The sequence below is a fragment of the Pygoscelis adeliae genome, unplaced genomic scaffold (genome assembly GCF_000699105.1).
Source record: "Pygoscelis adeliae isolate BGI_AS28 unplaced genomic scaffold, ASM69910v1 Scaffold88, whole genome shotgun sequence".
NCBI classification, from domain to species: domain Eukaryota; kingdom Metazoa; phylum Chordata; class Aves; order Sphenisciformes; family Spheniscidae; genus Pygoscelis; species Pygoscelis adeliae.
Window position 1 is genome coordinate 3,361,940 of NW_008825616.1, and position 16,155 is coordinate 3,378,094.

Below are 16,155 nucleotides of genomic sequence, written 5' to 3' on the forward strand. Positions count from 1 at the left end.
CAGCTGTGTGGTGCTCAGTTGCCAACTGAGGTTAAACCACGACATAAACAAATGAGCCAGAGATTTGCTTTTAGTGGAGTTTACGCATAGAAGTAAACTGTGGTGCCTTGCGACATTTATTCATTGCTTGTGAGAATGAGGATCCTGTGGTCATGTTAAACATTGCTCAGCTTACCTTTACCAACAATTGCTAAGCAAACAGGAGCAGGAGCAGGAAGGGACAAATAGACAGTAAAAAAGGTGCATAGCTCTGGGTAGCTTGAAAATACCTATCTCTGTTATTGACAAATCACATGAATCTTTTCTTCTCGTCTCCCACCACTACTTATTTTCTCTTCAAAACAAGGGCTTCATGTGGACAAGGTCCTGCAAAATGTTGGCCCCATGGGCAGATTTCCACATGAATATTAAGACACCCATACGGAGATTCAATTGCTTAAAAATATGCCTCTAAGGCCATTTGAAATACCCCGAGATATCCACGGTGTTCATGTGGGACTGGTAGATGTGACACAAGTCTTACAAGTCCTACAGAAGACCAAAAGTATCTAAAATGGCTCTCGATGCCAATGTTTAGGTAGTGTATCTCCAATTTGGATAGGTAATGAACGTAGTCAATGGAGATGAGATCCATTCAGCTGACGAAATGGAGGTGATCATTTGAGGGTCAACAGAATAGCTCTGTCTTTTATTTTGTATTCACTAGATCTCATTTGACTACAACAAGAGCTTAGACACTTAACTCGCATGTAAACCAATTTTAGGTGTCTTAGACTCACACTGAATCTCGCTCAACTTCTTTGGGAGCCAGAAAAAACATCCACAGTTAAGGAATCCTAAAGGGCTTATGAGGGAAGTATTTCAACTTTCCTACTGAAGTAAAGCAGATTCTCTAGAAAAACTCACACTGGCAGACATAGATATTCCAACTGTATTATTAATCATGAAATCAGTAGAGTTTCTTATTTATGTAAATGCTGTAGAACATATTAAAACCACAGTAATTCACATAAATGAACATTATACAATAGAAATGCTGTCATATTTCAGGAGCACTGTTAGAATCTTGTGCTTAACAAAAAACTGTGGATCTAAACCATTCAATGTTATAACAAGTTTTGAATTCTCTTTCTAATTGCTATATTCAGTGGTATCTTAGTTAAGACAAGACAAGCCCGTATCTGAGCAGAATAACTTGGTGTTAAGCAGAAGAAACTACATTGCACGGGTAGGATGAAACATGAGCTTGGACACAGGCCAGAGAAGCTGAGAATGTGAGTGACTCAGAGTAGGAAGCAAACTCTGCAAAACTTATGCTCAAGAATAGTGCTATCAGCAGGTTATCCCATCTGTCATAGCCTCTGCATTAAACATTGCTAAGTTACACATGACAGCAACAGGATTAAATGTTATTGTGACCTGTCCAGAACAATAAGACTATGGGAAATCATGCTTTAAATCCGTTTTTGTGGTTTTACGCCCTAATTATGCCAAAACTAATATTTGAATAACCTTAAAACTTAAAGATGTTCAGCTGAACTCTTTCACTTTCCACCTTTGCTATTCACTTTTCTTGTTTGTTCTGTGTAACAAAGCAGTATAATATCAAGTTCCTAAGCACTGAAAAAAATTGTCCGAGTCTTTAGCTAGCATAAATCTGATTAGCTACATTAAAAACAGTGAAAATATATTGATTTCTAAGACCTGCCAATCTGAAACATTAATAATATATTTTTATATCTTGTTCTTTAATATGCAGGACTGATATCCTTTGACTTAGAATCAGTTTATCCACAGATAGAAGGGAATTCTGGTTGAAATGGTGGACATTTTGGTTCCCTCAGTGTCTATACAGTAGAAGCTGAAATCAGTTAATGAAACTTTCAGCATTAATAAGACTTATATATAAGAAATACAAGTCTGACATAAATATATACAGATGAGACGGCAATGAAAATGACCTGATCCAGAAATTCATGCTGAACGTCTGATATACCACTAAATTAATGTTCTATTATTTTTATCATCCCCTTTTAAAAATAATCACTTTTTTGGCCACAGAGACAGTGGGATTTGTGGCTCTCAACAAATTAGGCTTCAAGTGTGTCCCGTTGATATCAAAAGTAATAGTATCCCTTTAAGAATCTGGACTATAGACTCTCGGGAACATCCTATCTCACATTTGGAAGGTCAAATGGTCAAACTTAAAAGGCAAGTGTATTGGCAAATAAGTGAGTGATATGCAGGTGCCCAAAAGTGGCTATGAAACTAAATTCTCTTCTATCATAATGCAACTGTTAAACCGCAGAGAATCTAGATCTGAGGTCTGATGCATTGATGTTAGTATTTGACAAAGCCTTGGCATTTCAAACAATTGAACACTGACCTACCATTAGTCTTTCCCTTCATTTGAAGGGCTTCTATAAAAGAAAAAAGAAAATAAGAGAAAAATTATGCTTTTAAAACCTGTGATAATCCTTATCTTTCAGAGGCGGAAATCATATTCTTCCTTCCCCTCCAGGAAAACACATGCTACGGCTGATGTGACTTGAGGTCATTCTCCCTGCTAATCAACATTTATTGATGGGCTGCGTGGAATCAAAGAAAACCTGGAAATATCATAGGAAACCTTTTGCTTTCCTCCAGCATGTAATTTTACGTGGCCTGCCAAGGACATAAGATTCCACTGTGAGAGCAAGGACTCTGGGCCATGTTCCAAAATGAGGCAACCTGAGGCAAACCTTGGATGTTCTGCTTTGCTGTGGTCTGTGGAACTGCAGTATATAAGTGTAATATCACAGACGTTTGTTATTTGCCTACTTGTCAGAGCTCTAGTGTCAATACGGCAGCAGCCTGGACCTTCCAGGATACAGCAACACATGGAACAGCATGAGTCTTCACCACACTAACCACATCCCAGCCAAAGCATAACATGGGTAGTAGGAAGGTGCATTTCCTGGTATTAAGTTAAAATTTACATATGTGTGTGTGTGTGTGTGTGTGTGGATGTGGTCACAGTGGATTTGCAAGAGTTACCCAGTTAATAATGCAATATAAAACATGTTGCACCTAGTGAATCTGCTGGTTTAAGCGCTTGACAGAACCAGGCAGACATAACCAACATAAGCTGGTCACCCTCTCATGGTATTTTCCATATGTTATTCAGTTTTTTTAAGGAAAGTTTGAATTTTTGTAGAATACCTCCCTCCAGAAGCTTCAGACTCTGGTAAGGTCAGGGCTGTTTAAAGCTTAATCTGGATCTAGTAGGAAGTAGTAGTATACATTACAGAGACCTGACTACCTGAGGCTGTCAATAAAACAAAGGCAAAAATCAACCGCTGGTCTTAACATCTAGCATTCTGCTACTGAGAATATCCAGAATACAAGGTGGCTATATCCCTGGTTCTTAAATAGGTAGAATAATGTCTTGAAACATAAGACACAGTCACCTCTACTGTAGTGCTGGGGTGAAGGGGTCCTTTTCCAGTGACCTGTACCCACACTGCAATGACTTTCTTCCCTGCATTGGTAGGCTGCTTACCAGTGGCCATAACAAGGTGTGTAGGCAGGGTATGTGAGAGTAACCAGTTGAGATAAGCACCTGCTTTTTGGTCTGAGGAAACAAGTAGCAGTCACATTGCTTCCATTTCTCCACAACATCAGACAGGAGATGGGAACTACGGAAGCTTATTTCTCAGAAGTGCCCTTAACTGCCATGTTTAGCTGACTGACTTCCACAGCTTCAAGCAAAAATGTGGGCAAATTAATGGTATGTTTTCTTTTCTTTCATTTTGTGGGTTTTTTCTTTTTTTTTTTTTTTTTTTGCAGTTGTGGGGTTTTTTTTAGAGCAGCATATTTATTAGCTGTCTGCCTTCGGAAGAGAAATGGGGACAGGAAATTAAACTGGCCCAAGGTAAACCCAACTGTGTACTTCTCCAGTGGCTTCATATTTTTCTCATTAGGAGTAAAAGTATAACAAGTTCAAACCTGTTTCCCGTTGCACTGGTAAGACAGTTTGTTATGCAAGGTGGTTTGATCACGTGGTGCTATGCTCCATCTCATCCAACAAACCCTTAGCCATGGACTATATCTTCCAGGGTCCAGCTTACTTTCATATAACAGGGATTAGTTTCTCATTGTTCCTGAAAAATGATAGGCCTCTGGAAATATAGAAGTCTATTTTTCGGTAGGGGAATGTCAATTTTCTCCATTGTTATGAAACACTTCACTGCAAGCCATGCTGACTGACTTTTTTAGAGAGTGAAAAGTTAAGCCACAGCAATTTAGTGACACATATAACATCACTGATGGCTGGGACTTCTCTCCTTTGCATATCCCAGCCCTCCCCTAAGCAAGGCAGCTTTTGCAGAACCCCAGCAATATCATGGCTGGTACATAATAATGATGTTGTGGACCGCCTATAAACGTACTGCCTTTTATTAAAGTGGTTTTAATATTCATTTTGGGAGAAGAACTATGTTCTCCTCTCCACAGAAAATCTAGCATTTTAAGGAACTGTGCTGCAATAAATAGTATCTTTATATCAGACAGACCTATTTCCTTCTGTGTTGAATTCAAATATACAGCTAAAAATTTGCACCAGGACTGCTGTTTTCAGCATTCCAAATTATTAGCTTGCCTCTGCCATGGCAGACTTTTTTTCTTAAAGGAAGACTTTGAGCATTTTTTTCAAGCAAATTTGAATCCGTTTCTCTGGTTATATCGTGGACTGACTATTCAAAAGAAGGTCATGTCACTATCTTACTGTGTTTTCTTCCTGTAGCTTAAACTTTCCCTTCTTTGATTTTCCTTATTTTTCTTAATAAGGAAAACTCTTCACATTAGTTTAAATGGTTCTTGTCCTCTTTTTCATCCCTACATTGGAAATATTAATTATGCTGCTTTATACCAACTATCATTTAAGTGTTTACCTGGGCAAAGTTCTTTAATGCAATGTTCTTCAAATGTAATCTCAGAAATTAATTTCCCTACTTCCCTCAAAACCATCTTCCACTATCTGGCTTATCATTTTGTCTGACACTTCTCATTCTTTCAGCTCCAACTCTGTCATGAAAATAACTTGATAACTTCTGTCTTGATAATATACCTTTCTTCTGCCAGAAGTCTGTCCCAGATCTCCATAGCTATAAAGCTTCCTTTAACTCACAGTCAAAATATATTCAGAGACTTTATCCCTGGCTATTTAACTACAGTTATTCTCTTTTCTCCTTGCTATTTAACAGTATCACTCTGAAATGGATGTTTCTATACTCATTATTTGAGTGTTAGGGATTCAAAGAGTACAAAAAACTCATTTCTTTAGTAAGTAGAGACAGGCAAAGATCTAAAGAGTTTCACTTAAAATTATATGACAGAAGCACTCAGAAGCTGCTTATGAGGCAAATAATTAGTTTTGGATCATATCCTAGATCAACAATAGAAGCATTCAGCAGAACCTAGGGACAAAACATATTGTCCTCTGCTAGACTATCCTTCCTATAAATACAGCCTTAAGAGCTCTAAAGGGGACTCATTCAATTCCCAAAGCACAGCAGACACCCTCCAGGAACAAGGCTAACCTCCCACCCTATCTTCAGGCTGATGAGAAACTAGCCAGGGCTTTGTGTTGCGGCAGCCTGGTTATGCCATAAGGAGAAGAGCGATGGTTTCATCTATATAAAACCAGAACACATAAAGGTTACATGTGACGCCAGTGACAGACAGTAAAAGTCAATTCCTCTATAGGACTTCCATTTAGCAGAGCTAGTTAGAGATAGACCATTTGTCTCGTTTACACTTTTACTTTTTGATGTGCCTCTGGGAAAGTTGCTTTGGGGAAACATTTTTTTTTTAAATCTTGCTGCTGAGAAATAAACAACTTCTATTCAGAGGATGGGAAATGATGTGTTGTTTTTTCTCTTCTTTACCCAGCAAAACCCAAGTAAATAGTTCGTTTTCAGTAACACTTTTGAAGCACTCATTTATACCAGGGAGCTATTTATGATCCTCTGTATTGTCAGCCCAGAAGGAGATGGCCTTTCAATGGGGAATTTTGGGCATATCTGAATTTTGAGCCTATTAAAATCTTCCTTTCCATGTTGTTACTGGAATAACTAGCTGGATTTGCAGAAACCTCACAGTATGGTTGTTGGCAATTGCACCAAAGTGATATTCACGTTATACTTCTAGACTCATGTTATACTTCTAGACAAACACTCCAGCTAACCTGTGAAGTTTTCAAACTTTCAAAGTCTGAGGTAGTTCATACAGTCAGTCTTGTGCAGAGCACTGAAGATTTGGCATTTCCGTGGAGTTAAAAAACAGCTCTGAATACGTGCAATGGATTTCAGGAATTAGGGGAACAATTCCAGCTCCTTCATTTCTCCACCTCGTTCATCAAGCAGAAAGTCTTATCAAAGGAAGGAAAAGGGGCTAAAACTGACTTTAGTCATTCCTCAGTCCAAATACAGTCATCATTAACTTCAGGAGAAATTGTGTGTATACGTGTAAGGAAACATGTGCCACAGTTCTGCTTTGAAAGCGTTCATTGACTTCACTTGGCACAGAATTAGTGTCAAGAGCCTGGAAAAGTTTGGTTTTCTGTGGTACCTCTCAGTGGTTCCTGGAGAGGGAATGCACGGGGCTCTACCGGGAAAGTACACGGAGGATTTCTTTGCTCCTTTCTGGTCCACAAATGCCAAAAGAGAATACTCTTGCAGAGATTTCAGGAAACATTTTTGCCCTCCTGCTGTTCATAGAGTTTCCTCTGGGATGCCTGTAGGGCCCTGTATATTTGATTTAACAGGTTAACGCTATGCCTTAGCCTCAGATCTCACTGACTTCAGTGGAGTTGCAGCAGTTAAACACTAGCACTAGCTTTGGCTCTGGATGCCAGAAAGAGCAGTACTGTCCCATTAGGTTGCACATGAATAAATACACATGCTGCTCCCAGCGAGGCCAGAAAAACCTCCAGGAGGCATTCACTTGCTCCATGACATTGGTATCAATATTACTCTGGAGGTACTGAGGAGCACAGCCACAGACCATGATGTCTCTGTGTCAGGTACCGCATCAGCCCACAATGAAAAGGGTGCCTCTGCCTCTGCATATTTGTAATAGAGACAATGATTTAAAGACAGGGAAATACAGAAGCTGAGAAATGAAGACACGTTACAACATGCAGATAGTTTGCTACCTATGAAGTTGAGCACAAGCACAATAGTTTGATCTGGTTTCCCTAACTCCAGAATGGAGATTTTTCTAAGAATAAAGATTTCTTTGACATTTTCAATTGTGACACCAGGTAAAGATCTCTCTGTTATTGAATTCTCTCAATTAAGCCGGAGCATGGACAATTAAGCAGAAACGTACTACTGCTCTAAAGAAAACAGGCAATTTCCTCTTGAGACAAACAGGAAATTTTTCAAGGGCTATTTTTTCTTCCTTTAGTACTTGTGATGTGGTTTAGTATCCTTGCTTTAAAAAATGCTTCTCTTAAAGGTAGCTATATACAACCCAGACAGTGACATTCTTTAGGATTCTCTGATTAAAGAAATGCTATTCTTGACCCGCCCAAAGGTTCAAATTATCTGCTGAAGTACGAACCCTGTTACAAGGACTTATATGTTGCTTTTACCATTGCATCAATTTAACCAGAAGAGATTCATAGCATTAATTCTCATGTTTGCTGTGGGAATTTCCATTTGTCCTCAGGCTGTGGTTCTCGCCATGCCAGATCCTGATTTAGAATAGACACCCACTAATAGATTCCTTTTTTTAAAGTTTCCAGTGAATTTAAATTAGGAAATGAAATTAGGGTTTACCTCATCTAAAGAATCTTTCTATCTGTCTGTCTGTCTGTCTGCCTATACATCTCTCTGTCTCTGGTGTGTGAGTGTGAGTATGTGTGGAGGTGTGTATATGCATACACACAAAATATCCATATACATATGGCATAATACATAGAATGCTAAGGAAAGAAAAACAATTTTAACTGTTTATTCACCAGTCAGGAAGGGTGGTGGCAAAATGAATTTCCTTAGATTTCATACTTAATCCTACTTAGTTTGACAGCTGGTCAAACACAGAAAAAATTTATTCTCCAAAAAATCCCAGCATGACTCCATTTGAATTACAATATTAACCAATCTACCAAATTAATAATGTTTTTAGGTCTATTGCAACTCATTATTTTACAACCCTCTGTGCACCCCTTTCATCAATTTCTATCATTTCTATTTAAAGAGGACCTTTAATCTGAGGCTTGCAGAGTATTTTTCAAACACTGCACTAGTCATCCTTGGATCATCTGGATGTGGACCCAGTTCATAGTATAAAACCCACTTGAACCACTCTATTCTAGCACCAAAAGACTGGTGTGCAGGTGGATGATCACTGAGGGCCTTGCCTTGTGCCTGAAATGGCCACCCTGCGGCATTCTTGACTGCTCTCCGCCAAAAGCTCAGGGCATGGCTATATGATTATGGAGCAGAAGCACTAAGCAAATCTTCGTAGAAATGGAAATAAGAAATAACTTCTGAGACCTGAGATAAGGATTAGAGCTATAAGCCCTGTTATCCCCAAGTGTTTTGGAGGATGGGTGGTAACCATCAGGTTTACACCTCAGCCCAGATGATTCTGCTGTCACTGTGTGAACACATTAGAAAGCAGCCAAGACTATGGCCAGTTTTGAGCAGGTGCCTTTCCTGTGGTCCACCTCCCCGGCCTGATGCGATTCAATACAATGCTGGCATGCCATAAAAGACTGCTGCTGCAAAACTGAAATTGAATAATGAGCTATTGTTGTGGTACTCTTTGTTAAGAAATAAAAATCCCAGACTAATCTCATGTACAGGAACCATTTTACTCACTCTAAAAATGCAGCAACTTCTGGTCCCTTGTAGAAGCTCGAGTGCTTAAGAACACAGATGTCCCAGCATAGGCAAGGTTGGCAGGAGAAACCTACATTGGATTGACAACAGGGAGGGCAGAGGGCAGTAACAAGGAGAATGAAGCTCACTGTATTGAAACTTGAGAAAGGCACAGTATATAATCTGCATTGAGAACAGGCATCCAAGAATTTTTAATAAGCGCTAGAGGTCAGGAACTCAGCTGCATATGTCTCGTCCATCCAGCAGCATCTCTGGAACTGCAATTTTCCATACTGACTCAGAGGAACAGCAGCATCAGTTACCCAATTGTCCACTCACACTGTCAAGCTCTCAGTTTATTTTGAAAGTTCTTCCAACTCAACCCAACTTTGTTTAATTTGAGGTTGGAGGAGAACAGACTCATAAGGTGCGGGCACAAAAAGAGAGGGAAATCGCAAAGTAAACATTGAGTCATCAAGGCCAACCTTGCAAGTCCAGCTCCCCGTGGTCAGAGGGCCACCACTGGTGCACTGGTTTGGGTTACATGTGGGGAGTCTGGTGATTCCTGCCCGTGATCCCCTCTGAGGCAACTTTCTAAAGGATGGGAAAGATTCAGTGAGGAATATCAGGATAAAAACATCAGTACTGATCCCACACACCATTAAAAGGTGTGGCAGGTCTCAACTTTATGAAAGGGAACTCCCAGTGCAGGGGCAATTTTATGTTTGCACTAGATGTCTCTGTGCTTTGGAAATTTGTTGGGAGAAAAATCACCAGCACTGATGTGCTAGGGATAAGATGATACATCTGCAGAAGCGAAGGATCCACACATTGAATGCCCCATCCTATGCTCCAATCTCCTGGAGACAAGAGATTGTCCAGCTTTCAGCTTTCCCAAGTAGCAGAACAGGGCTGGAGCTAAGGGACACTTAGACAGCAGAGAAAAAAAGCCATCTCCAGCATAGGGGTTCAGAGATGCTCTGCTGCTGCTGGACCACAATCCAGCTAAGTGGGATTACTTATGGAAAGGGGACTCATTCTGTAGTGTGACTTTGGTGAGGGTGGAAGGTGTCTCAAAGTACCAGATACTGCCCTGGTATGAAGAATCAAGGACAGCAAAGGGCTCCTTTCTCCCTGTCTTTGAGAAAGGATTTGGAGATGGCCACTGTGTGTTTATCACCAAAGGGCATTGCACCCTTACGTGCACCAATCCTTCTGCCACAGATGATCCAACTTTGGGGACACTCTGCTGAGCGGTAGTGGCAGAGACACAGCCAATCACACTGGAAATCCAAAGGGTGTTCCAGAAACAAGTGACTTTACACGCTCCAGGAGTGGTATCTATATGACTATTCACCTGTTAAGAAAACACTCCAGACCTCTGAATCCACTGACCACAGATCTCTTCTGGCTTTTCCAGAAAGTTCTTCGGTTACACAAACAACATCTATCAGTCCACTGAGTGTTTTTTAAAACCAAGTCCTTCTATTTGTTATTCTTGGTTGGTTTTCTTTTCTCTTTATCTACCCTGAGCAATGCTACGTTCTGGCCTGTTTTCCTTGCCTGCAATTTTTGATCCACTTATAACTTTAAAAATAATATCTTTCATCATAAACTTTGAGGCAGAGGTTTCAAATAGTTTCCAAACTGTAGCCCTGAGACTTAGGGGGCACATTTCCTGGCACTCTGATCAGTATGCCAAAATACAGAAATTATGACATTGTAAAGCAGTGTCTGCATTTTTCACAAACTCTGATTCTTTTCACACACACAAAAAAAAGTGAGCTAAAGAAATTTTCGACACATGTTTTTAAAAGCTTGATAAAAGTTCTTTAGATAGTCATTGCTGAATTGCAAATATTGTGTTACCTTACAGTACAGAAGTCTCCTCTCACCCGCCTTTCCTGTTTGAGCTCTTTGTTGGTCATTAACTGCCCGTGATGAATAGATTCTTCCATTATCCAAACTACAGATCTGTCCTCACTAGACAATAGCCAGCTATGCTGGCAGATGCGTGCATTTTGGATTAGGTATTCTCTATTCTTCCAGTTTTACCTAATGGAAATTTGTAACGTAGTAATCCAATTGACAAAAAAAGATACAAGATGATGTAAGGAAAAATATTTAAATTTTTAGAACAACAAACATACTGCATACTCCTCTTTCAGCTTTTCCAATTATCGAAGTTTTTATTTTGGCACCCACACCACTACTAAATATGTGGGAAGTTAAGTGTCTTAAAAGGATTCAGTAATCTTAATACCTCTCTGAATATTGCCCAGAATGTCTCATTCAGAACCAGCCAAAGTAACTAAAAATATTTCCCTTGACTTCAGTAAAGTTTGGATCAAACTCTTCATATGTAAATGTTTTGTTTGTCTTAGTATAAAGCAGACCTTAATATTGAACGTGTTAAAGGAGCATCCTGCTTTTTCATTCTCCCTTCCTTCTCTTCAGCCTGGCACCTTCCATGGTCGTTTTTTGTGCTTCATTTGCTTGTGTTTCCCTTTTTGCCTTTCGGCAATGAGAAAGGCACAGATTCATCTCACTTCATTTTGGACACTTAACAGAGGCTCCCAAGCCTGGAGCCTCATCATGTCAAAGAAGAGCTGCCTGTCTCTGGAGGACAACTCAACAGATCTAAAGGCCAAAGTACCTCTCTTTGTCTCTCCTCTGTGAACTAGAGAGGAGCCTATTGAAATGGGTTCCTCGCTCAGCCCCTCAGTGCAGGACCTACAGCTGGGCAGGATAAATCGAAGTTCAGGCATGCAATCCCACACAGCATCCACTGGGGACACTGGATAGCCACTGACTCCATTAAACTGCTCCCACCACATTTTTCCTGTTAAAAACACCCCTCCAAGAGCATGGCAGGGTCAGAACAGAGGACACAGTCACGCGTCTCCAAGCCCTCTTCCCAACCTTGTCAAACAAACAGCACTCTCTTTCTTTGTATTCTTTTTCTCAATAGCGAATCTGCACCTCGTTTTCCACAGGAAGGGCAGGAAGACAAAGCAGCTGGCAGGGATGCCAGCTCTGTCCCTCCCCTCCTTGTCCTCAGGTTAACAAGCATGACATAAAAGGAGATCTCTGTGGTTCCTCCTTATCGTCTCTTCGCTGAAGGAGGCAGTGTGCTCTTGGTGCTGGGCTGTGGTTTCAGGATATGCCCATTGTGATTGGCTCTGCATGAGGACAGCCATTCTGCCATTCTCCCCTGCGTGGGGCTCAGACCCGACTCCCCCCTCAACCCTCCCCTCCCCAGACAGTCACAGCTTGTCAGTGGGAAATGAATGGATTTGCTTTCCTCTTTAGTTCTTTCTTGCAAGGGAGAAGAACAGCTGCTGCCCTCCCCATCCCCTGGGAGATCTCCTCTCTGCTCCTCTGGCCACAACATTTATAACTGGATGTGAAAGAGAAAATAAAAAATCAAAATTCTGAGTATTTGACAATGACAAGCACCGAGACCAGGGCTTTTCACAGGGTTTAGGAACCATTTTATCCATTAATTCATGCACAGAAAATGTTACCGGATTTGTAAAATAGGCATGATGGAGACTTACACTATCTGTTTTTGCCTAGAGTGTATTTGATGGCCTTGAAAATGATGCATTTGATTGAATTCCAGAGGTGTTCCTGGAGGGGGAACAAGGCTTCCACCCTAACATGCAATTTTTGAGATTCATGAAGCATTCTTTTAAGCTTACTAAAATCAGTGACTGCACTGATCTTTCCTGATCTTTTCATCTGTCCCCATAGGCTCTTCTCTTCTCAGACGTCCTTGTGCAGAGCTCTGAATTATATCTTTGTAGCTTGGAGAGTTACTGACTGAGGAGCAAGAAGAGTCTGGGGTGATCACCTACACCCCCTTTACAAACGGACAGTTTCAGGGCTTTGGGATAGAGGAAGGAACCAGCCGTCAGCTTTCGTGGCAAGCAAAAGGGAAAGACCAAACGCAAGTGCTGCTGAAACCAGACCTCCCGTGTTTAATGGCAGTTGAGCCTCTTGAGGAAACCACTTGGGCGGACACCCTGTCCCATGCGGTTGAGCAGTTCCTTCTGCCAGTGGTTTCAGAGGAAAAGATCACGTACCACACACACAGCCAGAGCCTTCCGGAGATAATAAAATGATTCGCTCTTCTTCCCCAAAATGTTTTGGATTAACCCATGAAAATTTCCGAAACGGTGGCACGATGGAATACCTGCAGGCACCAGGCTCGAGGGAGGTAAGCAGCCATCTCACAGAGTAGCACGAGGGTGGAAGACACTAAACTGTTCAGGAATCACCTTCTTAATATCAGATTTTATTATGTTGTCAAAAACTGCCTCATTTTCTGAATTAACTATAATGCCACAGCATGCAAAACCAAATTACTTTATTTGTTAATTTAATGTTTTTGTCCCTTTCTTCCCCTTTTGCTGAAATGATTTCTGAAGGGATATGTATTTGCAGCTTTATGTCCCAAATATCCCTGTGACTTCAAACAGGCATAAGATTTCAAATTAGCTCAAGTTTCAAACTGCAGTGAGGAATATTCTGCAAGAAAGGGGCCATAGAAAAGATGTGAAGTACTTGTTCTTAACAGAATCAGGTGAAATAAGTGACTGGAAGGCAATTTCCATTTATAGTACTCTGTGTAATTCAGTGGCTGTAGCACTGCCTCTGACAGTGGGATGATTTCAAGTTTAAGAGTCTATCATTCCTTTTTTCTCCTGTTATGATACAACGACAGCAGTAAAATGGCAACATTTTGAGGAGGAGGAGGAGGAGTTGTGGCCAGGCATTTTTTATGCAGCACGATGTGAGCACCTGGCTGGGAGAGAGCTGAAACCTGCACCCCTGTTAAATGTACCTGCCTCACATCTTTCTCCAGTCTACACCTGAGAATTCAAGGGTTTTCCCATTTTTGCACAGCAAAAGGAGAAACACACAGAAAATGCAGCTGGGATTCTGTGTCAGGCAGGATCTGAGCACTCTGCCTAACGCAACAGGTAATGCTCACAGCTTTGGTGATAGGGTTTCTCTTGCTACACATCTCTCTCACTGTTCCCGTAAGTTTTCATTGCAGTCATCATCAGGTTACACAAACCATTAATTAGGTATTGAAAAAGAACCACATTCACACAAGCGAAAACAACATTGGTATATGCACATTAATCAGCATGTTACCTGAGACCTTCAGAACCACGAAAGGGTCTCAGTCATGCAACTGCCAGTGATTTCAGTGTTAAATTGGTGTCAAAAGGCACCTTTCAGCAACGTGGATGTACAAAATTGAACATAAGCAATACTGATCATGACCATAATGTCCCAAAGCTCTGAAATGGGCGTGGGGAGGAAGGACCGTCCCTATGATATAGATCCATCCCGGTATCAGTCAGGACGGGATCCCCTGCTGCAATAAGCAGTTGGCTGCCTGAGGTGACCATCAGCACCACCATCACCGCGACACAGCCCCCCCCCCCCCCCCTTTAGTGGATTACAGGTGTTACATTTCTACTCGAAAAAAATGAAGGAGGAATTAAAACTTTCTACTTACCGAGTTGAGCCCCAGGAGGTTGTTTGGGAGAGAGGACGTGACTCCCGACAGAATAGCTGTGGCCACAACTGCCCCCAGGCACTGGGCAAAGATGTACATGAGTGCCTTGAAGATGCTGATCTGGCAGCTCAGCAGGAGGCCCAGGGTCACAGCTGGGTTCAGGTGTGCACCGCTGATGTGGCCCACGCTTTGTGCCATGGTAGCGATGGATAACCCAAAAGCCAGAGAAACCTTCACGTTGTCCTGAGACCTTGTTGACGTTTTGTTGCCCACCACTGGGAAGCTAAAACCCAGAGCCGAGCCAATGCTGATAAAAATAAAAAGGGTCATGGCAAGGAACTCAGCCACCACTGCCCTCCAGAAGATTTTCTTTTTGAATTCACTAGCCATCTTTCCTCTCTCTTTCTCTCTCCCCTCCTCACTTTCCCTTCTCCCTCTCTCCCTTCCCTTGCCCGATATTTTTCCTTTGAGGTCTGAAGAGAAATCTGGAGAAAAAATACAGTCCTTGGATTATTTATAGGGTTTTGGGTGGTCTGTAGGAGGGAAGGGGTGTTGCACAAAAGGAGGAAAGGACATCTACATAGAGGTTGACTGCTAGATTGATGTAAGACACTGCATGCCTGCCAAAGTTTTTTCTTCCTTTTTTTTTTTTTTTTCCCCTCCCTTAACAGCGTTCGATCGTTGCTGCCTTTTTTAAGAGGCTTTTTAAAATCCTTTGAAAAGCCTTTAGGAGTGCCTCAGGAATTTTACCCTCACTTCTTTAACTCCTGCATCATCATTCAGCACACGGATTAGAGTGAAAGCTTTTACGGGATTTCTGTCTTGAGCTGGACTGAAACAAAAAGCAAAGTTATCTGGTGCAGGCTGGTAAGTTATTCACACTCAGCTTCACCAGCGGCAGACGACATCCGAAAGCAGGAAATAAAACTGACAACTGAATCCACGCTCTAGAGACTTAAGTACCTCTGTTTCATTTGCAGACAGGTAGAAATGTCTCTTCTGCTGGCGCTGCGGAGACTCGGACTTGTTTCTGATGCCAAGCCTGGTGGCCGTACGGACAAACACAGGCATTTACACAGGCTCACACAAGCTGGTGTTAACTGATGAACAGTAGGGATCAGTTTTAATCTCCGTGACCACTGTGTAAATCTGACATAACACTGCAAGTAAGCTGGAATCTTTATATGGATGTGATTTTGATGCTAAGGGGCAGATGATTTCAGGCTGGTTGTTTGGGGTTTTTTTAATTTTTTTTTAAATTTACTCCATTTCTGTGCTTTTTTTCTTTCAAACACAGAGGTGCCTCAGGGTTCTTCCCCAGGCTTGCTCTCACGCACTCCTTCTGACCAGCAGGAAAAAGGCCAATTTGGGGGCTTCCTGGCCCATGTCCTGCAGTGAAAGCCCATCTCACACCACTCTGCTGAAGGTCAGCTGTCCTGGCTGTCTCCAGGGAGACTGGCTGCTGCTGCTGAGTCACAGGACCGGCCGGAGACAGAGACAGAAGGGGAGAGCGAGGGAGAAGGGAAATTACATGCTTGATTTTGCAGACAAAATGAATCTCTCAGCAGTGCCAGAGTGTCTTTGGGAGCAAAAGGTCTAACTGTCCCTGGTTTTATCACAGCGGGACTTGTATACATGCCTCACATTAACCCCTGCATTATCAGATCTCTGCCTGCTTTAACGGCTGGTTTTACCTTCATCTTTAAATCAGGGGGTTTGCTCTGACTTCAAACTACGCAAAATCTGATC

The 16,155-nt window shown here is 41.7% G+C and overlaps 1 protein-coding gene across 1 annotated transcript in view; it reads right to left on the bottom strand.

The window, feature by feature from the left end:
- The window catches only part of AQP1 (aquaporin 1 (Colton blood group)), a 22,710-nt gene extending 7,822 nt beyond the window's left edge, over positions 1-14,888 (bottom strand). Inside the window, exon 1 of the mRNA XM_009333296.1 lies at positions 14,407-14,888. Within this exon, the coding sequence (XP_009331571.1) occupies positions 14,407-14,796 (390 nt within the window). The 5' untranslated portion in view covers positions 14,797-14,888. The remainder of the gene's footprint in view (positions 1-14,406) is intronic.
- Positions 14,889-16,155: the final 1,267 nt, after the last annotated feature.